The 25,656-nt window shown below is 42.4% G+C and overlaps 2 protein-coding genes across 11 annotated transcripts in view; one reads left to right on the plus strand and one right to left on the minus strand.

The window, feature by feature from the left end:
- TBC1D7 (TBC1 domain family member 7) overlaps positions 1–18,708 on the plus strand; it is a 35,712-nt gene extending 17,004 nt beyond the window's left edge. For 5 of the 10 annotated variants that reach the window (XM_075052419.1, XM_075052421.1, XM_075052414.1 and 2 more), the window contains 3 exons: positions 2,603–2,732; positions 3,565–8,597; positions 16,181–18,708. In XM_075052419.1, the coding sequence (XP_074908520.1) occupies positions 2,603–2,732; positions 3,565–3,651 (217 nt within the window). In that variant the 3' untranslated portion in view covers positions 3,652–8,597; positions 16,181–18,708. The remainder of the gene's footprint in view (positions 1–2,602; positions 2,733–3,564; positions 8,598–16,180) is intronic. The other 5 variants (XM_075052420.1, XM_075052422.1, XM_075052423.1 and 2 more) reach the window with 5 other exon arrangements.
- The window catches only part of PHACTR1 (phosphatase and actin regulator 1), a 307,157-nt gene continuing 293,170 nt past the window's right edge, over positions 11,670–25,656 (minus strand). The window contains exons 14-16 of the mRNA XM_075052412.1: positions 19,159–19,299; positions 15,743–15,819; positions 11,670–13,472 (exon numbers count right to left, since the gene is read on the minus strand). Coding sequence (XP_074908513.1) covers positions 13,457–13,472; positions 15,743–15,819; positions 19,159–19,299 — 234 coding nt within the window. The 3' untranslated portion in view covers positions 11,670–13,456. The remainder of the gene's footprint in view (positions 13,473–15,742; positions 15,820–19,158; positions 19,300–25,656) is intronic.

The following is a 25,656-nucleotide window of genomic DNA, read 5'->3' on the forward strand; positions in this document are numbered from 1 at the left end:
ATCTGTTTTTCTATTGTTAAAACATTTGTTCTGGAATCAGACTAAATAATGCAGGAAAACATTAGTGTGTTTTCTAAGCATGAAATGTAACCTACTGGAATGTAATTATGGAGACTGAAGTCAGGAGAGTTGGAAGCAAAATAATGAAAGAAGGCTGGGTATTTTATAATAGGATTAGTAAGTTTGTATTCAAATTAACATGAGTTTTAATATGAACTTTAAAAATTCTTTCCTGTTTTTGAGGTCTGCTACACTCTGTATTGACATTCATAATAACAGTTTTGATGCCCATGAAACACATGGGGAGCTGTTCTTGGATTCAAAACAGATACATTTGCTAAGGAAAATGTATTAGAAGTAAAGATGGATGACCTGTGCAGTGTGGAACAGGAATGTGATCTCAGTTTTCTCATAGCCTTGCTTAAAGATTCTAGACCTGACTTCAACATCAGTGTAATATTTACAATGATCACTTGTCCTGGGATGCTTGATCCAGAAAGGAAACAGTAGGATTTTCATCTTGGATTATTTATTGTTCCTGCCCATATGGGAATTTTATTAATTTGTTAATCATAGCAAGACAGGGAATTAAAACTAAATTGCAAAGGGGAAAGAAATCGGCAGTGCCTTTTTTCCTATCTGTCTGTGTGGGTTTTTTGTTTGTTTCCTTTTTTTAAGGAATAGTCTTGAGGATTTTACATATTCTTCTAATTTCTTCATTATAAGTTAAATTCTAGTCTAAATTTTTTGATGAATGGAGAGGTTGTGAAAATAGTGTGGAAAGAGTTATGTGAATAGAAGGTTAAGAAACTGACAAAGAATTGGCTTAAGTCACAGTGTGAAAAATAAGCACTGTGTAACAGCAACAAGCATTCCACATTAGGAGTTATAAAAGCATTTCACAAAAAAAATCACAGAAAGGTTGATGTTGGCCAGGACCTCTGGAGGTCGTCTGGTCCAACCAATCCCTCTGCTCAAGCAGAGACCCCTAGAGCAAGCTGCCCAGGACCATGTCCATGTGAGTTTTGAACGTCTCCAAGGATGGAGACTCCACTACCTCTCTGGGCAACCTGTGCCAGTGCTCAGTTACCCTCACAGTGAAAAAGTGTTTCCTGATGTTCAGGAATGTCCCGTGTTTCAGTTTGTGCCCATTGCTTCTGGTCCTGTCACCGGGCACCACTGAAAAGACCCTGGCTCCATCCTTTTCAGCCTCTCCCTTCAGGTATTTATATATATTGACGAGATTCCCCCCTGAGCCCTCTCTTCTCCAGGCTGAACATGTCCCAGCTCTCTCAGCCTTTCCTCATAGGAGAGATGCTAGAGTCCCTTAATCATCTTCATGGCTCTTTGTTGGACTCTCTCTTCTTAAATCCTTGTTTAAAGGTGTGATACCTACTCTTCAATTCAGCTGTCAAAGTTCATGTTATACCTGTGTTGTGTTCTCCTGGCACTCCAGGCTGAAGGGCAAGTTCTTCTGAGAAAGAAGGTAATATAAAAATTGAGTTGTCTTTCGAAGAAGCACACCCATAGATCCAAGTTTATAGGTTGGCTGCAGAAGATATTTTCCAGTTAGTGTTACTGTATTCAGAGATTATGGAGGATAGTATGTGATCTTTGTCCCACATGTTTTTATTTGGAAGGAGAAACACTTTTAACAAGTGCCCAGAAGGAGCAAGAACAGTAATCCTCAGAAAGTCCTTTGACACAGCTCTTAAAATTCAAGAACTAAAAATAATGCAGGCCCATAAAAGCTGCCATCTGACAGATGGTTTCACACTGGTTTTGGATAATCTTTCATCCCGAGTCTGTTGAGTTGGGCCTGAGATAGAGCTGCTGGATGAAAGATGATCTCAAATTGTTGCAGGCTGTTTTAGTAGCGTGGATCCCTTTTAATATTCATCAAAGTTCTGTTGCTAAAGTACTTGCAGCCTTTGGAGGCCTGCCCTTCAGGTTTTGTTAAAACTGTAAGGTCCAGGTACAGTTTCATACAAGTGGTAGCAGTGGTTAGGTAATTTTGAGAGAGTCTGTGCACAGTGGGATGGATTGAAAGAATTAATAGTTGTTCCTTGTGCTTAATGTAAACATCATTGATTATATCCTGCTGGTATTATCGTATTTGTATCTCATACAACAATGACCTGGAATATTTAGGTTCTTGAGATGTAGTAGTTCAGTATTACATCCTTTTGAATTTTCAACTACTTAACTGTTCAAAGAGTGTCTTTATTAGGCATGCTAATAAAGCTTGTTTCCTTTTTTGCACTAGGAAAAATTCTCACCTTTACCATACACTGTAGAATAGTTGTCACAGTTCAGGCTGTTAAAACAAGATTTGCTTTTTGTATTTGAGCTTATAAACAGTTCCACTTCTAAACAAGAACACACCATATCAATACATTACTGCTTGCCATCACTCTGCTCTGTACAGATTTAGGAGTTGATAAAATGTCTTTTATTTACCCTGACCCGAATAATTCAATACGTGGCTGTTATTCAGAAATATAATCTGGAAAAAGGTGATTGTACAAAGACTGTTCTAGCAGATAAATAAGCAGATAAGCACTACAATAATGTTTAGTGATGCCTTTTCATCTTTCTGTAGAGTTTGGGACAAAGTTATTAGTGGGTCCTGCAAGATTCTCGTTTTTGTTGCTGTGGAGATATTATTAACCTTTAAAATGAAAATAATAGCACTGAATACTGCAGAAAAGATCACACAGTTTTTGGAAAATGTAAGTATTCTATTGTGCTTTGCATCACCTTTTATGGTTTATAAAAGTGTGTTTCAGCCTTAGTCATTTGCCTGTTGCAAACATACCATAAGATACTATTACATTACTTACTGAGAATAGTGTAGTAGTACCAAGGTGAAGAGAGAATGCACAGAGATGAGAATAGTGGTTTCTTCCATCAGGAGGTAAGGCTTTCATAGAATGAAGTACTTTTTAGGCTTTGGGGAATATGTTGTCTATGTTTGTATGGATTTGACAATATTCCTTGTGATACTAAAGGGTTTTTCTGTGAAAGTAAATGCAGATGAGATAGGTTAATTTTTGTGGAAGCTCCTTAGATGGTTGGTTTCTGGCACCTTTTTTGCTCCTTGCCTGAGTGTGAATCTATAGACTCAAGGTATGTTTTCTGTTGATGTAAGGGTGGGGTCATGAACCTGACCCTGAACTTTTCTTCTATGAATAGTAACAAGCATCACAGCAGGGTTGTAGGATCTGCACGTGACCTAGGTTAGTTAGATTAGATACATTTGTGGTCATGGCTAGCCAGTATGAGTTCTGCCTGATGCTGGGTTAGGGATGTGTGAAGTGTGGGATGCCTGGATGGTCATCCTACTGTTTTGTAAATAAAAGCTTTTTGTCTAAAACCTTGAGGTAATATGGTGCATGTAGGACTGAGGGATGGTGGAATGGTAGGGCAGAGAGATGGGATTCTAGTTTTGTTTTCTTTTTTAAAAAGAGAGAAAATCTGAACTGGAAATTTAAAATCTTTATTTGAAACAAAACAGTCCAAATAAAGTACTCTGACAAGGCATCTTGCCCTGATCTTTTGTAGATTCCTCAAGATAACACTGATGCTATTGTCAGCAAAGCTGTTGATTTGTGGCGCACACACTGTGGGACTCCAGCACACTCAGTCTGAGAACTTTCTTCACTTATGACAGCTTGGGAAAAAAAAAAAAAAGACATTTGAAAAGACATTTTACCACTCTTCCCCTATCCTAGTGTGAAGTTCTTCATTACCTCGTCTATGTAAAGATGCTATTAAAGCAGCTAATAGCATAGTGATCAATATGTAAGTATTTTTAAATAAATACAGGTGGATTGAAGATACTTAGTGGCGGTGTGATCAAGGCCAGAATGTTTCTTGGACAGCCAGCTACAGTATTCTGATTGCACAGTGTGCTCTCTGACTTTTGGGGAAGTAAATCTAACTCTTGAAGCAAGGTAAATAGACTTACTTGTAATTTAAAAATGTTTTTGTATGCCAGTTTGTACTTGATATAATTTGTTACTACTTGGAGGTGTTTTTAAGGTGAATTTACTAAATGTTAGTCTGCTGGAACTCTTTGGTGAACAAGCATGCCTTTGCTAGAAATGTAAATGTAGTCTATTAATACTGTAAATTTTCAGGTAAATGTTCAGGAAGAGGCATCACAAGTTTGTGGTAGAGGACATCGCAATGACCAGGGCTGACATGCTTTTCTGAAGTGTCTTAAAATACTTTCTTTTTATCTGTCAGCCAGCTCTCTATGGCTGTACCTCCTTCTTTGTTCTTCATGGAAGATGCTCTAGAAAGGTGGATCTGTCCTATACTAAAGTGTAACTTTGGGCAGGTGTGGAGAAAATCAGTGGGACAGGTCAATATAATTCAGAATTACAGGCCAGTAATAAACAATGCCTCTGTTGAATGCTTGGCTCAAAGTTGTTGTAATTTGATTCTTGTTTCGTTTAGATTGCAAAATAAATTTAATACAGAAATGTAATTCATGATGTAAGTAAAAGTAGAGTGATTAGCCATAGACAGAGATTTGCTGGAGAACTAATCTTTTTCTTGTAAAAGTGTAAAATTCTATTTCTACATCTTGCATAGACCAGGGAATTGTATATAAAAATGTGTTGCTTAGTTATTTGATTCAAATTGATGCTTAGTACACCAAGTGCCAAGTATGCTCACTGCACTTGAAAGAGCGTGGTTACCTTGCACTCAGTGTAGTGCAGACTTTGAAATGCTTTAGAAACTTAACTTTTGTTTTAAACTAGATCAGGTTTACCTTCCAACACACTAGCGGGGGAAGCTTGGGACTCAGTTCAGGTTACACCTGAAAACCTGGGTAGATAATCTATGCTGGATTCTGAGATGCTGCTGTTAGTATTCCTGAAATGCCTAAGTTTACCCAGTTCAGAAAAAACATGTTTGTGTCTGCTTTGAAAGCCATTGCTGTGTCTGCATTGTAGTGTAATCCATTTAGTTCACTTCAGATAGGAGCTTGTTTTCCTACTGTAGGCGTGAGAGCTGGGTAAGGATACGTGGCTAGGAAAGACCACATACATACATACATTCTGTGAATAACAGCACTGCATTCTGCAACATGCAATGCACGAGTTTTTCAAATAATGGCCACAGGTACAGTCTGAGAGATTACCCATTTGAATATTTTTCCCTCAGGCTGCACAGCTTATTCACAAAACCCCCCAAATTATGTATGCATTAAAAAACCAAGCACTGATGACACTGAAGGTGTTTAGCAGTTTCATTTCTGAAAGGAAATCAATCAATAACTCGTATTCTGTGAAGAGAGATGCACTGAATCAGGATTAGAAGAACCAATTAGTGTTACTGCTTCCAGACTTGCCAGTGAGTGTTCCTCCAATCACTATTTGACTGAAGGCTCCAAACGTGGGGTTTTTTTGGTTTAGTTTTTAATTTAAAAAAGCCTTTTCCATCAATAGGCAGGCCCCAGAGCTGCATAGATGACAGAAAGAGATCTACTTTCACAGAATCACAGAAATCCCAACCTAGAGCAGAGTCCACTGTTTGGGAAGCCTGTGCTTCCAGTGATTGTAATCAGCCTGGAGTTTGGCATATGCAACTAACAGTTGCTCTTTGACCTCTTAAACTAAAACAGCACAATAGCTGTAGTGTCCAGCCAGGCACTTTCAGTGGGCAGTCCAAGTTTGGTCATTTATCTGCTATGGCCTACTAGTTCCTTACGCAGATTGTTTTGAAGTTGCACATAGTTGAGCCTCCTACTGAAATCCCTGGCTAAGTAATGCGGGGAAGGGGTTTACCTTTGCTATTTGTTTTCTGTTACCTCTGTGTCATTCAGGAGGAGTGTGGTAACAGGTCATCTGATGGTTGTTTTTCCTGAGAAGCTTGAAAATGAGGTATTTTGTCTTTATTTACATTATTTCTCCTTGACTGGCTGAGTATCTAACTGCTTGCTGCATGCTTGTTTGTTCGTATAGAACTAGCTGCTAAGAGTGGTTTTTGTGTGTTGTTTTTTTTTTTTTTTTCCTTCTATTTTTCCTGGAGATAATAGAAGCAACACTGAAGCATTCACTTTGGAGAGTGCAAGCTCCCCCCTCAAGTCTCCCCCGCCCCCGCCAAATACCTTCGTGGGCTTTGCAGACAGGAAAAATAAGCTTAATTTGGTCCAGTTCTCCCCTCAAGCAGATAAACCTCCAGAGAGGTTTAGAGCAATGCCACGTGTCTGTGCTCTCCCATGTTGCATGCACCAGTTTTTTTCCAGCTGACGTCCAAATGTGATGGAAACTCCAGATAAGAAAAGTAATGGCAGATGTCAGAGGATGATGCTTGAGAAATGATGAGTGATTTGAACTCTAGTAAGGGGCCTGAGAGTATGGAAAGAAAAGCAGGAGAGTATGGAGACAAAAGCGGCTGAAATAATACAGTAATTGAGAGGCTGATAAAGTAACAGTGATATAGAGCAGGTTTCTGTGGATGGGAGATCAACTTTCATCGACACATGGGATGACTTCAGTTGAAGATGATGTCTTTCTGAACACCAGAGCTCCTAAAAAGCCAAGCTTTCCTTCATTCTGCAACTCGGGGAAGAATTTTATAAGCCATTTTGTAAAATTTGTAGGCAATGCTTGCTGGCATGGGTGTAGGGTGGTGTTGCACCATCTGCATCTTGCCATGACAGCTGGTGGTGATGTCCATGCGCACAACAGAAGCTTCATCAGCTCACACTGCTCAGGAGTAGGGTGGCTGCTTTGTCCCACGCCGACCAGCTGGACTATGCGACCAGGGCATGGCCACATTGCTCCGTGAGTGCTCTGCTGGGCTCATGTCTGGTAGCACGGGGCTTCCAGTGCCTTTGCGGGATTTGCTCAGTGGGCACAGCATGTTTCCCTTTTCCTTGCTCCTCCTGCCAAACAGATGGCTAATGGCCTTTGTTCTGGGCTGAAGTTTAGCTCTCAGGTGTGTGTGCACGTGGATGTGTGTCCGGATCTAGCTTTTGCATTTTAAAATGGTTGCTAAACAGATATGTCTATCATCTCCTACCTCTCAGGGTTCATGTATCCATGTATGTAAACTTACCAAGACATGTTAAAATATACATTGTTATATCTATCTTATGTCCCATTAACAGGGAATGTTGCAAGAGAGTGACTGCAGGGTGCACCTGGCTGCCGGTTGTTCCTGTGGGCCTATGCTCCTAAGTATTTTCTGAGGTGGTTTGAAGCAGCTGGTAAAGATAGCACAAACGGTATTGCTGAGCTGGTCACTGGGGGCTGCCTGTTTAATGGAGAATTGATTTTTTCAGCCTTCCTCTTGGTGTCCTGCCTAAAGATGGCATTAGGTTGCAATTTGATTGCTAGTAATTACATGGACTTTACTGAAGACACGTCTCTTTCCTTAGACCAGTTTTATGAAATGTTTCAGTTAAAACAAAAATACAGCCCTTGTGTAGGGATCTCCGTACGAGAGATGCTATGTATATTCTCACATTCCCTCTACAATGTACCCTCACCAACTTTTTTCTTTTCTTTTTAAAGCATGGAAATTGCTGTAACCAAACACTATATAATGCTGCTACAGAAACTGTAGCCAGTTGTAGGGGAGGGAGATCTGAAGTAAAAAACCTAGGGATTTTTTTTTTACTTCATTTATTTATCCAAACCTTCCTGGATCGCTACAAACTTGTTGGCTGCCAGAATGGAAATACATACCAACACACACAAATAAGGATTGTAAGGAGGTCAGTGAAAACTTATCCAAACGGAAACAAACAAAAAAGCCCAGTACCACAGTTTTGATCTTGTTGCAGCTCTGTATCAGCAAGGGAAAGGAGCAGAATTTGGTCATTTAAACTATATAGTCCTTCCTTTCATTTTTGTGTAATTGGAAGCCACTGTGTGCGTCAGGGGAGGGGGAACTCACAGTGAGGAAGCTGGGTGCCAGTTGTCTCCTTGGGGTCAGAATTTTTGCACCATCAATTATGAAAACTAAATAGCCTAAGCCAAGCAGAGCTGTTTGTTACCTTCTGTACTTTCTGCAGAAGGCTAGTGAGACTGTTTGAAGGTACATACTTTCTCTTGTGCAGAAGGGTTTTTTCCCCTCCCCTTTTCATTACACAGAGGCTGCAGCTTGTCACAACCTGAAATGCTGTGCAACCACTGAAGCTACTCGGGGCGGGGAGGAGGATGAAAAGGTGATATAAAAGTAGCTGGATGTGCAGGTATGGCTTCTCCGCTGAACAGCACTAGCACTTGCTGTTACTACTCAGTGGCATTTTCTCTACCCACAGGGTGCTGCATATTGGACAAAAACTTATCACCAGGGAAGGGAGTTCAGCTGACAAATGCTGCACATTGACTCTGGCAGTAGGCACTTGACAGTGTGCCCTGTACCGACAACATGATGGTGAGAGGTGGGTTTTGGTTGTGTGTGTGTGTGTCTAGTGCAGACCAGTGGTTTTTGTTCTTTCCTAGCCTAGTTTTGGGTACAATGGTAGCAGCTGAGCTGCCAGTCATCTTCCTTTGCACACCTTCGCTGAACCAGCTCATACAGATGGCACAAGCGGCTCAGCCAACACAACGTCCCATCGATCTGCTCTGGTAAGTCTTGCTCTTCTGCTTTGCGCCCCGCTGAGGTGTGGGCATGCGCTGTGTCACTGCAGCTGCCAGGCTGCAGTGCTGAGCCTGGCTGGCGGCAGGAGGGCTGGTGTCCTCCACTGCAGCCATTTGTTACACTCTCAGTCACTGGGACAGAGGGTGATAAAATACGCAGGCACATGAATGCTTTTTTTTAAATCAATTTTTTTTAAGAAACTGCATACATCAGAGACAAACAATAATTTAAATACCATGCAGTTTCAGTATGTACAAAAACTAGGACATAGAGATCCAGTTTAATTTTTTTCTAGTTATTTACATCATTTTCATACAGCCATAATCTGTTAAATTACAATACTGGAAGAGCACATGATTGACAGCCACCACACTCACTCCTATACAAAGACAAACTATATACATACACGTGGATATCAACTGGAAAATGCAACTGGTGCAGGAGTAACTGGGACACATGGGAACGCAGGTAATGTGCCCGTAACCTCCTCTTTGTTTATGGAAGTTGTTCCAAGCTTGAGCAGACTGAACACCTGGGAAAAATAATTTGTCCCCTTTTTCTTTCCTGATTTTTTTATTAGCCTAGTCATCTCCCATGGCTATTTATACAAAGTGATTTTATTTGCAGGCACGTTAGGGAGCCCCTGTTCACATATGACTTTGGGTTTCCATCTCGCCCATGTATTTTTATGAGTGCAAGCTTTCACTAGGCATGGTGGAAGTGCTCCCCCCCTCTTGGTTTATTGTGTTTTCACTGTACAGATGGCACTGTAGAAATAATGAAGGGTGAGTTTGGTGACTAGTTGCAGTGATGACGAAGTGCTGTAGTTACATTTAAGTCTTAGGCTGAAATATGTTTGTGTAATGGGCTCACTCAATTGTTTCAGTTAACATAAAATAGTTAGAAGTCTAATATATTCTTTAGCCCCTTCTTTCTCTTCTGATAATGCCTAGAGCACACACTAGGAAATGTCTAGACACAAAAGCTGGCCTGAGCTGTGTCCCAGCAAACCTGCAGCCTGGAACTTCACCTTGCAAGTACCTGATGAGCAGGGCGTAGGGTGGGGAAAGGCCAGAACACTGACCTTCCCTGTTTGTTAGTCATAAATACATCGCCAGGTCCCTATAGCCTGCTGCTGGTGAGGGTGTGTGGGTGGGAGGGAGGGTGATGCCACCATTGTGTTTCCTCACCATCACTTTTTTTCAAACAATCACAACTTTGTCTAGACATTTTGGAATTGCTTTTCCAATCCCCATCACCACTTCCCCAGCCCCGCCAGTTTCCACTTCATCTTTCCATAGGTTGTAGAACAGATGTCACAGTACTTGCACAATTTACATATGAGTAACCCATCAGGATTCAGTAGATTATAACCAAAATTCTTCTTCCTTGACTCTAGAATATTATCTCCATTATCAGCCCTGGAGATGGATGATTGGAATAGCCATTTTTGTTCTGTGTTGCTATATCCATTCTCTAAACCTGATGTAATTTCTTTATTACTACTATTAATCTCCTTGTAACATGAATGAGGATGACTGTTGTTAACTGTGGTGTTAACCGAGTCTTACCAGAAATGCCATCATCTTTACATCCTGCATATAACCCAAGTTGAAGGGGGGGAAATCATAAGTCTCTGGTTCCCCCCCCCCAGCCCCAACAGAATTACAACTACTTTACTGTGGTAGAGATGGCTTTCACAGATAAGAAGAAAACAGATTTTAAAAAAAGGACTAGCTGTTCCCCAGTCTGCTTGCAACTTCCCATGGATGCCAGAGGTGGGCGTGCAAACTGAGGACACACTGCAGTGTTCAGTCACTGAAAGGTTATTGAAGAATGCCTTGCCAAAAAGTAACTTTGCAAAATACCCAGAACCACTGAAGCTAAAACCAGATAAAGTGCCAGTTCTGTGATGCTTACTACAGTGCCAAACACTTCATATGGCTTCTTTCTCCTCCTCCTTCTCCTTTTCAGTAATAAGCTCTACTTGCAATTTGCAAGACATACGGCAGTTCTTCCACTGTGTCCTAGTGTCTGCTCAGCCTGGAGTTAACATCATTTAAAAAAATTAAAAAAAAAAAAAGAAAAAAAAGAAAAAGAAAAAAACATTGCCACATGTAGCTGTACTGGGGACAGCATGAATCCTGAGGCAGGCTGAGGGACAGTGACTGTACCCAGAGTGACATTGCCCACGGACTGCCCATTCCCCTTGGGGCCTCCAGCACTGACAACAGACTGACAGCAGCAGTCTTCTACTTCCACCTCCTTCCTCTTAATCATAAATTGGAAAAAAAAAACCCAAACCCTCACCTTTTCCTCCCACCAGTTTACTGCGTCCTGTGATTTGTCACCACTGCTTGTCCTTTCCCTTTCACATTGAACCTCTAAGCTAACAATGCCAGCGCAGGTGTGAGATCCATAGTAGGAACAAGAGGGCTTGTTGCTCTTCAATACAGCTATGTTGCAGTGTGTGTAGTCAAAAGCCTAGAGTTTTGTTTTCCCTTTTAAAGCTGTAATGCAGTCTTGTTAGGCGTGTATGTGAATAAATTTAAAAACATGAATCCCAGGTTTTCATGAAAATAACCCCAAAGCAGTGTATTTCTGGCTAGTAAGTGCTCTGTCTTTGCTGCACTGAGCTGATAACATTGCACATTAAAGGCTTCCACTACTGACGAACTTGTATCTAAAGCAACTGTGAGCTGGTGATACAGGGATCACTGTGCATGTTCTTCAGAAATCATTACCCAGTCTGGGACGCATATCACATCAGAGGCAGGATGCCTCAAAAAGGAGGCACCAGAAACCAGCTAGTTTTTACTTTCCTTTGTAGCATCATCCATCCTACAACAGCCAATTCTTATCCAATAGCTAATAATCCATAGCATTGCAAGGCTGGTCACAGATAAGCATGAAATGCTTTCATTTGTCTCTGGGGGAGAGCAAACCTGTGAGGTATCGAGTACCACTGCTAAGCATAAATGGAGTGCGTTAGCCTCGCAGCCAGCGTTGTTTGGCCAGGCTGGATGCTAGAGCAACTCCCTGGGCTACGTGCAGGTCCTTTCGCTTCACTCCTGCGACCAGCGGAATGAGACAGAGGCCTGAGAAGGGGCAGGAGTGTTGGCACTATGCAGCATTGGCCATTAAATGCTCACGCGTGACAGGCTTCTCAGCCCGCAATCAGTGAAGGGCAATGTTAGCATGGCATCAGGGGAGGTAGAGAGGGAGCACAGAAGAGTGGATAGATACACGGAAGACAGTGAGAAAGGAAAGAATAATAAAATAATAACAGAAATAACAATACTGTAAGTAAAAAACTTTGGCCTCATGGGTATTATGGAAGAAAAAAAGGCGCCCTGAAGTAATAATCTGGAACTTGTTACAGTAATGTTGCTACAGTGCTTTGGGCCACTGGCCCAAAACATGGCATAATAGTTTCTTGTAAGAGCTGGAAAGGAATCCTAGACAATGTTTGCCCCAGCTTGCTGGCATTATACTAGTTAAGGACTTACTCTGGAAGGTGCTGACCCAAGTTCAGAAAAGCACTTAAATGTGGTCAGCTTCAATTAAGCCTGTCAGACATGTTCTTGAATGCAGTGAGGCTGTTTGCATGCTTACTTCGTGTTAAGCACACACTTAAGTTGGCAGGTAAACCAGGCCCAGAGTGACCAGCTCTCTGAGCTCTACTTGGTCAGTTTGTGTGTTAAACCACTATAATAAAAATAAATCAAAACCAAAACAGAAAACCTCTGAATTGCTGTCCTTATGCCTCAGCTGTGGGTACTACTGACAAGTCCCACCATCCATACCAACGCACCAGACTCGTTTTGTTAGACCAGGTAACACAATCGTTCATGCTTGTTGTTCATGTTCTTGAAACATCTGATACAGAGAGGATAGATATCCCTCATTGAAACCCCGGTTCCTCCTGTCGTGTGTCCCTCTGCGGAGCCAGTGGGAATTCCATCCTTTCTTGCTGCCAGGCGTGCGTCAGGTCTCATACAATCATGGGGCTTAGGTGTAAAAACAAAGTACAAGCTGAGTGAGTGCCATGCAGTGACCATGAAGAGATGGGTTTTGCTTGCTTGTCCTCAACATTCTTGTCGCTTACTGCTGACAGGTTCACAACTGGGTTTAGGAAATTATACTTGAAAGACATGAAAAATAAACAGTTGCTAGAACTGTCTTCAGTAGGGAGTCCTGTTCTTTACAGGTGATGCCTGTTTCTGCTTGGGAGCCGAACAATGCCTACTGACTGGCCATAAACTTCTCCAGGGAAAGGAATGCCTTTCTAGTCAGATGATACTCACAGATAGGCTGGCCTGTAGAGTAGTTCTGCTCCTTCACCGTCCTCATAAGGTGCTCGCAGCCTGAAAGGAGTGTTTGGTATAAGTGCTTTAGTGCCACAGGTGCTCGTCTTTTGGAGACTTCACCCAGGCCAGTGATTCCCTGAACACCATCTCAGGGCTCTCTAAAGTTGATGACAGAGGCTTGTCAGGATGAGGGGTGCCTGAAGACAAAATGGATGCACCACCAGCTGGGCTTGAACATGTATGGCAAATCCACATGCCAGGAAAGTCTTATACATAGATGCCAAGTCTTGGCACGATTCCCACCAGGGGTATTTTCTGTTATTGAAGCTTGAACCAGCAGGTCTGATGATGCTGCAGTACCCATCACATGTAAATACAATTTTCCTTTTTTTAGTATTTATTTTTCTACTTTTTTTTTTTTTTAAAAAGGCAGTTCAGAAGATTTACATTGTACGTAACAGGGAAGTGAGTAATACCAGCACTTATGGTTCCTTTTAGTTATGAAGACGGCATAGTAGTCAGGTAGAATTGAACTGCTACGGTCTATGAAACCTAAAACCCAAGGGGAAAGAAAAAAAAGATAAATAGTAAGATAATATCCTCACATGTATATTTTTGCATTAAAAAAATTGGAGAACTAATTGCTACAGTGAAACAATTAGGCAGCTTGATTCCTGCAGCACTGACATCAGCCATGCTGGCACTGCAGACCCAGAACAGACACTCACACTTCCTTGGTCCTTGCCAGACTCACAGTTCATAGGCAGTTTGCACAAAATCTACCAAACAACACTAATATGCTTTGGGTCTACCCTATCAGATCCCTAAGGAAGTTATTTCAGATTAGCTAGTCCTCTTTCAGCCCACACCATGCCCAGTTCCACAAAAATTGCCTGATTTAGCCCAACCTTATGCTTTTCAGCCAGAAAGATGTACATACAGTTCAAGTATGATTATTCCTTAACGTCAGAGGTTAAAGAGACAAGTAGAGCTAAAACAGCCACCCTTTCTGCAAGTACACCCTGTGCCAGGAGGCCTGCGTTTGTCAGCTCTGCAAATGCATTTTTTTTAAAACCTTTTTTTTATTCTATCATGAATTAATTAATGTATCCCACTAGTAAGGCAACACATATTCTTTGCTCAGCTCATACCACTGCTTAATGACATGAATAGCTCATCACCTTGCTAATGATTCTCTAATGGTGATTTATCTAAGTTTGTTTAAGGGAATTACTCTATTTTGTTTAAGTGTGCTTCCTTCAAGTGTGTATTTCCTGAAGGCACTTGTCTAACCAGTAAGTCCTGCTGAACTTCAGACAAATCCTTATTCCAATGTCTATTATATTAGCTATACCTCTGAGTATGCCTTGCCCAGACTTAGTGAGTCAAAGCCACTTGGTGGCTTTCAAATACAAACTGAGTCACCGCAGAGAGTCACTGCTCACCCCAACACTGGAAGAGAAGCAAAATGCTGCCCAGAAACCTGCTAAAGCCAAGCAGCTGGAGAGACTTCTGGAAGAGTAAACTAGTCTCTGTGTTTGTGGGATGCTAAAGGCCTCATGGAAATCAATGGAGTTCTCAATGGAGCTCAACTCCTTGTAGCAACACCCCTTTTAGCCTCATCCTTTCTAAATTTGTTACCACTCTCTTGGAGGAGTGAGCCAAATGTCCCTCAAAGGCTCAGTCACTGGGGTCAACAGATCTAGGCCAACCGCACACCCTAAAGCTTCTTCCAGACCTCGTGGCTCGAAAGCAGCTGGCTTGTCTCTAGCAGCACTCAGTACAAACCCCAGTGCAACCATCCTAGCACATGCTAGGAAGCTGAATGGAGATTGTTACTGAAAGGGAATATATGCATAATACATGTGGTGAATTTTAATATAATTATTAATTTATACACATAAAAATCCCCTAATACAAAATTAATTTTGCCTTAAGCTTTTCTGTATTTTTCTTAAATGTATTGACTGCATTTTTTATGAGCACCTAGCTGATGAACGTATTAATACAAGGGCAGCTCCAGTTTTGCACCAGATCTTGCTGTCACTTGTCTTCAATACCTAACGCTTGTCTTTCATGTCTAACAATGAGCGGGGGTTAATGTTGATTTGCAAAGGCCTGACTTCAGCTGAAATGCCTGGAGTTCAGCTCATCTCGGCATCAAAGCCAGAGCAGACTCAGCACAGGCTGTGTGAGGGGACGTGCCCTGACCCCTGCAGTGTGCCTCAGCCCTAGCCTGTCCAAGAGGAGGGTTGTTAGTTTGGGGTCATGGATAAGTCATTTAGTCTCTACCTTTTTGACTAAAAAAAAGCCTAAAAGTGTAAAAACTAGTGCCTCTCTTATAATGCCAATTGTGCAGTTTCCCCACTGCATCGCCCGTGGCAGGACATGGAGGACAGGACTGAGAGATCTGTACGTGGGACGTGCCTAGTGTGGAACAGCCGTATGCCTGGGGGGAGTTGAGTGTATGCTCATTCATATCTTGCTATGTGCTGGCTCTACAAGAGTTCCCTGTCCTCTTTCAGATACCAACACTATTTACTTTTGATATCAGAAGAACAGACATGCAGCTAGAGCATGATGATTAAAAAAAATAAAATAAAAGGAAGTTACACTTCATTAAACAGACGGCATGTGCCTGCATATTGCCCTGTAATGGGGCAGTGTGAGTTCATCTGTGCGAGTTTCTTTTACAGCCTGTAATTCTAAATGTTGTCTAGACCTCATGGTGTGTTCAGTGGGTGTTGGAGAAACAGCTGCTGGTTTTTTTTTTGAAAACAACAGTATTCATTGATAGTCTTAAAAAATTAATCTCATCTTACCTTGTTAGATGCCTACTTAATTCATGAACTTCCATTTCAGTGCTTTTAAATTCATTAAGCTCTTTTCGAATGGCTGCCTGCAAAGGACAAATAAACTCATAAATGTATAAATGAGAGAGATCAAAATAAGCTCACTTTGTTCTCAAAACAGTATATTAAAAGTGAAGCAGATAACATTATCAGAGAGAGAAAGAAAAACATAAAAAAGACTTTAAAATGTGAAAAGGAACAGAGATAAACATGTTCTAAATCACATAAAGGGAAGAGATAAATGCTTCGGTGGAATGGCTCAATTTGAAAATGTATCGTAGACAACACAGATACAGAACGCAATTCTGACTTTTTATGTAAGCACTTTCATGTACAAAATCCAAATCAGCATAAGCATGAGAAAAAAAACGTGCACCAGAGTTTCTCAAACACTGTGATCTGTTTCAGAGCTGCACTGTGAGTAAACTCCACCTGGATCCTGCCAGACTTCTATTTGAGATGTCTCCTACCTTTATGCGGTCCTGAATTTCCTCGGGTGAAGTTGCCTAAAGTGGCTGAGCTTACTTGGGAGGGAAAGAGGAATGCCTGGCTCCCTGCCCTCGGCTCAGGCTCAGGCTCTGCCCCTCTACCCTCCTCCTCCCTTCTGACCCAGCTGTGCCATTTGCTGAACCAATTCAATGCACTAATCTAGCAGAAAACTAGCCACAGGTGGTTGTATTCAGCATCCACAGGAGACCCAGTTACCTACAGCTTCTGTGGCTCGTCCATGGGGTAAAAGAAAACCAGCAGTGACTGGTGGGAAGAGAAATATTGAAGAATAAAAAAGTAGAAGGGGTGACTTGGAGGGACTCAGCTTCATGGTACAGACGGCACTCAGCAGAACTGGCTTAAGTCCCAAGCCCAAAGTCAAGACTTCTGACAGCCCTGTGGTATTTGTAGCTCACAAGCAGGCTTCACTGTGACCATTTGGAGAGGACGTGCGAGGTGGGTGTTGTGGCCAAATGCTCCCACAGGTCCAAGGTGTGTGCCACTGCCTTTCTGTGTGATGCTGAAAACATCAGCATCAGCGGCTGCAAGTGGCTGCTCTAGTTGGCAGTGCTCATGTTTGTCAGGAATTTTTTCTCGACAAAGGAAATCTGAACTAGTATAAACAACACGAGCTGAAAACAGGGCTTTTGCAACAGCCACTGATCCAGTCCCCGACTACCTTTGCCTTGACAAGCCCTAAGTGATAGATTTTGTGAGTGTGGTCTACAGAAAAGGCCCCTTGTGCTCTTTCTGCACAGCTTTGTTTTTTTATTTACCTTAGAAATATCTGTTGGGCTCTGCCTCCATCTATCAGGACAGAGCGATGGCTATGCAGCAACTCAAGGGCCTACCTTCAGCAAACCAATTTGCTACTTAACTGACTGTGAAGGAGGCCACATGGGCTGCTGACTCCCACAAGGTCTGAAATCTGTTCCCCTCCTGCCTCCCTCATCTGTTGGAGAGATTTAAAAGTGCCCTTTTTATTTCTCTAACCTGGTAAAAATGAAGTCAGACTGACGGCAGTTCCCTACACCCAGCACACAGAGCAAGATTTACTGACAAACAGAGAAGTCCATTACTAAAATCTATTTTTGCAATAAATCTAGCCTATGCTGACCAATGAAGACAGTTATTGAATCAAAGCTCTGGAAGAAAATAATCTTTTATAGGATGTTGCAGCTTTGTCAGGCATTTCAGAGTTCATTCTAATTTGTCTGGCTATTTTTTCCAACAGTGGACACAGCGGTGGGGAAAAGCACGTCCTCTGAACAGCAGAAATCGGAATACTGCCCACAGGACCCAACCCCAAAAAAGAATATATCTGCTTCCTTATGCCATAAGGGGTATTAATATTAGAATGACAAACATTCCTTCTGGTTTGCTGAGAAAAGGTTCATTTGGGGAACTTAAGCCCTTTGCTCTGAGTATTGACTTTGCACATGCATTATAAAAAAGAAAAAGTGACCTCAAAGTACTTTGCCTTAATACTGAATTCTTTACCAAGCTACATTTAATAGTGGTATTTAATACTTGTTCTTTTAACAGGCACAGGATGAGGAAGGACCTCTCTGGACACCAAATCTTCTCCTTTCCCAGCTAAGTTTCTCCACGCCCTTCATCCCAGGCAGGGATCTCTCAAAGACTGCAGAATCAGTTGGAGATTTATTCCCTCCCTCATCTACCACTTGGGAGAATAAAACTAAGACCTTGTCCAACATGCTGAGATAAAATGGTAAAAGCTAATTTAACCCACTATATTATGGTCTGTGGACAGTCTGGAGGAAGTTTTTCCTTTTTTCAGATCAGTTTATGCTACCTTAACTTAGCCAAAGCTAAACTGAAAAAAGCCCTCTGTCAAGGAGAAAACCAGTGGTCACAAAACCATACAAGACCTTTGGTTAAATTACACAAGTGTAACTGGCTGCCCTTTCCTCTGTGAATAAAACCAAGAACACCACAAATGAGTGGCATGGCCAGAAATCCTGCTCCTGTCTCCAAACATTGGACATCATGGTCCCCATGGCTGCATAAGTCTCACAGCAAAGAAATAGTCAAGGCTTGAATTCAGGTACCTGAAAGTCTTTGCACTTACGTGGGCATCATAGAGTGACTGTAAGCATGGGAATCACTGATCAGCCTCGTCCTCTTTTCTTACAGTGGCCATAGAACATTTAAATCTTCTTCCTGAGGCACCATTAAGACCCTCAGGATGTAACTCATATAATTTGCCAGCAGTTTAACGCCCCTGCCACCAACGCCAACACCAGAGACACCACTTGGTGAAAGTTCAACCCGTGCTCAGAGGACAGTGCTGTCAATACCAAACGCCCATCTTTTCTTTGTCTGTAGGGCTCATGTGATTTCAGTTTATTGCTTAAAATACTCTGTGGCAGAAGTCCCAAGTAAAGGCCTCTGTTGCAACACACTGGAGAGGTTACCTGGCTTTGGTGGGACTTTGCCAATCTGACCTGCTGGCATTTTTGCACCCAGGCCTGTTCCGTCCTGGCACAGCAATTCAGGCAAGTGCTGTTGTCACACTGCTCTGCTAGGTCTTGCAGGAGCTCTCAGCTGGCAGCATTATGTGGCAAGACCAAAACCAACAAACAAATAACAGGGCTGCCATCAAGACCTTTCCTCAAAGGGCTTGATATTCCCTCCTCCCTGTTTAAATGGTGTAATGCTGCTAAGCTTGCTCCATAGGAGCCTTCTTGCCAAAGATTTATGACTCAAACAACAAACCTCGTGAATGGGAAGAAACCACAGGTGTGTTGGGAAGGGACATCAGGTGGAGGTTTATTCCTTGACGGCCGTGGGACCTGTGGGACCCCAGGGATGCCATTCACTACGATGTGCTCTAGCTATTCAGATCATGGCTCTCGCAAAATTGTTCCACTTACTTTGTCGGCGGCTGTGAGTCGTGTCCAGGGTTTGTCCGCCCTCCTGTCGTAGTCCTGTGCATCTGCCACTTCCACGTAGTCGCTGAAGCGGATGAGGATCTTCCTCTCGCGTAGCTCTTCTACCGTGGGCCTTTGACTCAGCTGCAGGTTTGAGGAAGGAGTGGAAAAAGACATCAGGACTTCACTTTTTCCCTGCAGAGTGCTGCTTGGGGATTTATTTTACTACAACCATTGTTATGATAAGAAGACAGTACAGACATTCCCAGTACCATTGTTTTTATCAACCTTTCACAGAGTTGCTACTTGGGAGATAACCTCTTGTTATAGCACCTTGAATATCATCCCACCTTGCTGCCAGAGCAGCCCACCGTTGTTTGGGAAGCAGCTGTGGCGGAAGACCCTAATCCCTGGCTGAGGTTGGTCACCCCTGGCAGAAATGAGATTTAATGCAAGAGAATCTCCTAGTGCACCAATGTCTCAGGAAGAGATGAAGACCACAACACAACTTTAAAACTACCTGCACAGGCTGTGTGTGCTTCCGTGCTGCCTGGGAAGAGTCAGGCAAAGGCACCGAGTGGCTCCTGCCCTGAATTATGTGTAGAAAGTGAAAAACAATTTTCCTTACCATTCTGATATTCTGCAGACTTGTCCTTACCTCTAGAAAAGGCAGGCAGGATGATGACTAGTGCTCATTGAACTTTTCACTGTATGCTGCAGCTCTATTTTGTGTCACAGTGTATTTGACTTTTAATAGTTTACATTGCATAATACAAGCCCCCCAAAAATTGCAAGGGTGGATCGTATCATGTCAAGAAAGCATCTTCATTGTTCCAAGCATTTCTTTCAAATTCCACAGCAGAATAGGCAGCCACAGTCAAAACTCTCCTCTCAAATTAGAAACAGTAGTGTGCTGGTAGCCCACGTATTGTACAGCCAGTTATGTGGCTAGGGACAGGAACTGGCTTTCAGGGAACAATTCTCTTTGGATGCACAGCATGCTGGTTAATGTCAAAAGCAATTACACAACTGTTTCTGAAGCAAGTGGTACATACACGTGTGCATGTGGCTGTATATTAGCTGCAAAAGTTTCACTATTAGAGTGAAACATTTGCATGCACTCACAAACTGAGTTCAAACATCTCATGTAGAGAGTCTGCAGAGCTGCACTAATGCCCTGCCTGTGAGATGCTTAGGACGACAGGAATCGGGTTCTACCCCACCTGGCTGCAGCCCAGCTATTTTGCACACACCAAAGGCAGAGAAATCATGGAAAGAAAGTGCAACCAGGAGCACAGCTCTACATTCTGCCATGTAATGCCCTTCCCTAGCACAGCTGGCATCAGTCAAGTCGCAGCTCAGCAGGCAGTACATGTGTTGTCTCCAAAGCCATTTTAGGATAAATTACGACATTTAATAGGGGGAAAAACTTCTTGATGGTTTCAAAAAGAACAACTTTGAAACTTCTGAATATTGCAAAGATCTTAAAACTAGACAGTTTTCTCACATCCACCACCTTCCATGGGAGGCACGAAGTTTCCTGGGGCAAGCTGCTCTGCATGTGGTTGTCACACAACATTCCTCGTATTTCTTCCAAAGGCTTCCCAAGAAAAGCCCCATTTCGTACACCCACGTTCAGGCCAGGCATGCTCAGGTCAGCCAAAAAGCATGTATGCAGGGAGGTTAGCAAGAAGCATGCCTTTCTGAACTCAGACTACATGTTTTGGGGACCTTTTTTTAAAAAAGCAAAATGCATACACAGCAGGCATAACTTTTTTGTCTTTTTTTAGACAAGAGGATAAACATATCTCTGAGCTAGAGTACCATGTCAGAAAAGCCAGAGGGCACAATAAAGTAGATTGAAGCATGTATAGATTAAAAAATGTTATTTTTCCTTCTAACAGAACAGAATCGTCTCTTCAGCCTGCAGCCCTGACACCTACACCTAAGTCACCTGCAAGCCAAATACACACTGCAATTAATAGACGGGCTTTTAACAAAAGCAAGAAAACCAAAGTGCTATATCACACTTTGAGTATAATCCCAATTACACTATGAGTGAGGCTTCTCTCTGTCCTACAACTCATCTTGAATATGATTTCAAATTGGTAGGTTTTTCTAGCAGCCCTAGTACTAGGAGCTGCAGGTTTGTTAGCACCGAGACATTATTATTCAGACAGCACAGCACAGTTTTGCTTCTGATTATTTAAAATCTAACCCCTGACTATGGGAATAGAGAATCTTTATGCTGAAATAATCTTATGACTACACCCCAAAATTGCAAAGATAAGGGTGAGACTCCATCTTTACTTCCATCAGTTGCTTCTTTTCTCACAACAGCATGAATTAAGGATGAATCACCAATATTATCTGTACACTTCTCAGCTTTTATCATGTTAGACATAGCCTAGGTGTTCTTTCAGATTAGAATAGATTTTTTTAAAAAATAAAATGTCTTATTACCTGGAGTATGATGACACCAACAAAACACAAATTCCTGTGAATTAAACTCTGTGTTTCTAAATGGCTACAAGGGAAGCAGGAACTCCTACAAGCTTTCCAAGCTGGAAGAGGACTTTCAAAAAATGACTGGCTCTATTTCACAGCTTCTGTCAGCTCTTGACATTAGCTGGCTTTCAGGTTTGTGCTAATCGAAGTGATTAGCAAGTTTGTACAAAGGAGAGGGAAGGTGGCTGTTGAGACACTGAAACATGCTGTGCCAGGCTGCTGTCTAGGTGGTGTCAAGAAGGCAAGAGCATCAAGCACCACAGAGGTGGTGATGCTTTTGCCGGCTATGTGAATTCATTGCTAGTCTTTACCTCAATGCTTCACTGGGTCTTAAACAGCTAATTTGGCTTCCTTGTGCACTGGGTGTGGGTTAAAATCAAAGAAATGACAGTAAATGTTAAGGGTCACATGATGAAATGAGAGGCATCTTAGATAAGTTCTCATGTTCGCAAATGCACAAAAATCAAAGCAGGTGCATCACCTGCACATTTTACACCACTGAAACTCCCTGTGACCCTTTGGTGGGTATGAAGAACAGTGCACTGAATTATACATGAAGAAATGTCAAGGGCTTAAGCACATTATGAAACTTTGGTGTTAATGTGCATTTTTCATTCTTAGGTGACAGCTGAATGTAAGACAGACTAAAAGCTGCTTCTCTTCCTCTGAAGTCATACAACTATTACTGTATATTATTTTTAGATGCCCTGCCATTTCTTCAGAAACCTGCAACCAGTGCAATTTCAGGTACTTATACGCCCCATCAGAGTGGTGGGTAGCGTCTCCATCCCCACCGAGCAGTTGGAGCACACGAAGCACAGAGATGGAGCAACCAGCTCAAGGTGACCCAGGAGGCCTGGGGCAGAGCTATGAACAGAAAAAAGATGCACTGACTCTTGTGCCAGTGCTCTGGCTGTGAAAGACAGTCCTGAAATCCACAGCTTATACCACATAGTTCATGCGTAGCCATAAATCTACATATTTTTACATATATAAATACACACACACAAAATATATTCAGTACATTAAACTGAAGTGCCAATCTGATCATACTAAATGTAAAAAGAGGGACAACCACACTGAATGGTTTTCTAAAAGCAATTAATTAAAGCTACATTATTTGAATGGTTAACAAACTGCCCTGCCTCTTTCTCATGCCATTGCAGAGGTTTCTTGTGAGCTGCTAAGCACGAGGGTCTCTCAGTATGTTTGGGCTACCCAGAGCACCCTTAACTCTTAAATAGCTGGGGAAATAGCTTTGCAGAACAGACTCTAAGTGGCTCCACACACTGTAGGTGTCAGTTCAATGTCTGTTCACACTGGCGGCAGAGCTCACCTGAGATCTCACCTTGGAGTTTATTTTTATGACCTGTGAGCTGTGGTCTCTTGGGTCAAAATTGCTTAATGCTGCACAATCCTTCTTGGGCAACACGTGAGAATAAGCTCTGCTTCTTCTAACAGGCAGAAAGAATAGGGCATGTTTGAAACTTACAGTAAAAGGATATGGTCAAGGACACGATGCAATTGCCTGCACGAGGTGGTGGTGCTCCAAGGGGGGAGGAAGGGATGTTACTGAGTTGGCTTACTTCTGTTAATGTCAAAGGGATGTGCATGTGTGTGTCTGGACTTTTCCTGGGTGTGCCACCTGGGCGTATACATTTGTATTTGCCTATTTGTGAAGATTTGTGAGCTGAGGGAGCAGGATAACTTTACAGTGAGTGACCTCATTATCTGAGTGTGAACCAGAGCGAAAATCCGTTTTGAAGTAAATGGATTTGTATTAATGTAAAAGCAGTGTAAATGAGGACAGGACCTCCCATGTCTCATCACAGGAGGTCAAGTTTTCCTCTGTATATTCTGGATCACTGGAGATGAAAATGGGCATGTTTCAAGCTTCGATACTAAGCCAATTTGCAAGGGAAGGTTTAACACAAACCCCTTTTTCTCGGCGTGGGAAATGAAGCAAACCCAAGCACCGCCACCAGGTAAAGTGGAGGGAAACATACTCTTGCCGGTCTGGTCTTGGGATTTAGTCAAAGGAAAAATGCTCCGTGTGCTCTACTTCAGTCACAGTGAAGCTTGTTGTCTTGTCACACCATCATTGCCTGCTTTGTTACCTCGTTAAAATGTTATGGTTGTTATTTAGGGAAGAAACCAAGGTGAAAAATTACAGATCCTAACTAGCAGTGCACACAACCCCCTCTCTCCTTTGCTCTCGACCTTTTGTGGTAAGACATAGGAGCAGGATGTGATGAAATGACCCAAAGACCTTTCCCACTAACTCTAAATGCAGTTTATCCAAATTAGCTGCTAACACTTTTTCTTCTCTGACCTCCCGCCCACCCTCCCTGCCTCCCTCTCACCTTCCTCTGATGAGTCCCACCTTTCTCAAGAGTTCATTATTTTGAACAGCCTGTGCTGATGCAAGCCAGTGGAGGTCAATTAAAGAAAAGATTGAACAACAGGACATTTCCCAGTGAGGCACCCGTGAACAGAAAGTTTAAGTTGTACCAGGGCAGGAATTTAATGGGAGCAAAGATTTCAGATTATTGCATGGATTTTAAAAAACAGCCACATCTCATAATTTTCATTGTTGATATTACAGCTATGAGATTTTTAGTTTTGGAGCTAGACCTCTGGGAAAAATTAGCTATTGACAGTTGGGGATAGGAAGCAGTAAACAGTTCTGGGGAATGGGGAGCATGATGCTATTTGAGAGAAGAGAAGGTAGGAAAAGAAGAGTTTTATTCCTCTTTGCAAGTAATTTGTAATTCGTTCTGTTAATCCAGGCTACAACTCGCTCAGGGGGAGTTCAGGCTTGTGTTAATTGCCTTGGTGCTTGGCCAAATTCACCGTGGTTCGGAGAGGATAGATTCTTAGTAGTAATTCCTGGGGGTCCAGATCTCCTTGTGGAGGGGACCTGCCTGCAACACTTCTCCCAGAGGGCCTCTCCACATTAATATTCCTGGAATGGGCTTGTGGGCCAAGACCAGTGCTCAGAGAAAACCCCTTCCTAATCCACATGTCCCTTCACTCAAATGATGCAAGTCCATGTGCCAAAACTGCTCAGTGGGCCCCGAGGGGCAGGGAGAGGGAGCACAGGGGTGGCTGGATGTACAGAACCCATCCGTGGGCATCTCAGGTGACAGGCAAATATACTCCACTTCTCCTTCCTCAGGTAACAGGGACATGAGCTACACAGAAACTAACAGCATTTGCCTCCATTTTGTTCTTTGAATAGCAGCTATTCCCTATCCCCAGTTAATTTGGAGTTAGATGAGTCTGAGAGAATGAAAAGTGCTTAAAGGGGCAGCTTGCTATAGGTCACCTGATTTTTTAAATTTTTTTTTAGAAATTGCCTGTCCAGATGATGAATTCAACTGGGTATTTATTGCTGACTTTAATAAGGCATCTAGACCTGGCAAGGTAATCTTACTTATTACAGTATGTCATGTTACAACTTATCATCATAATACTGTAACAAAATGTCAGTGCTGAAGGAATTTTAAGAACACCTTTTTAATGGATGAAGTGGGTTGTTCCCTTGGAGTTGGAATGACGCCACCAAAAAAACTGGGCAGAGTAGCAGTTTCTATAGTGCAAGGTCAAGTCTTGTCAGTGCTTTCTGCAGAACCCCCTTCCCTTCTTATTATCAACTACACACGGTTACAAGGAGGCAATATGGCATACTTTCCTTATGTTGAATTTACCCTGTGGGTATGTGTGTGCACTAAGACTCCGTGCAAACAGAAAGGTCTGCTGGGCAGAACACTTGCCGTGCTCAATTAAACTTCTGCTTGATCTGAGGTTTAAAATCCTTTGGTAATAAGACTTCAGTACAAATCGACAGAAGGAGTCTGCTACTCTGCTGTAGACACAATGACACATTTGGGACATGCTCACGAAAGACAGAGCTGGGGAATAACAACAATTTTTGCAGGATTCACTAGGTGGTTGGCATTTCTAGTTGTTATCCACCCACTTGCACACTTT

This window comes from Buteo buteo, chromosome 20, assembly GCF_964188355.1.
Source record: "Buteo buteo chromosome 20, bButBut1.hap1.1, whole genome shotgun sequence".
NCBI classification, from domain to species: domain Eukaryota; kingdom Metazoa; phylum Chordata; class Aves; order Accipitriformes; family Accipitridae; genus Buteo; species Buteo buteo.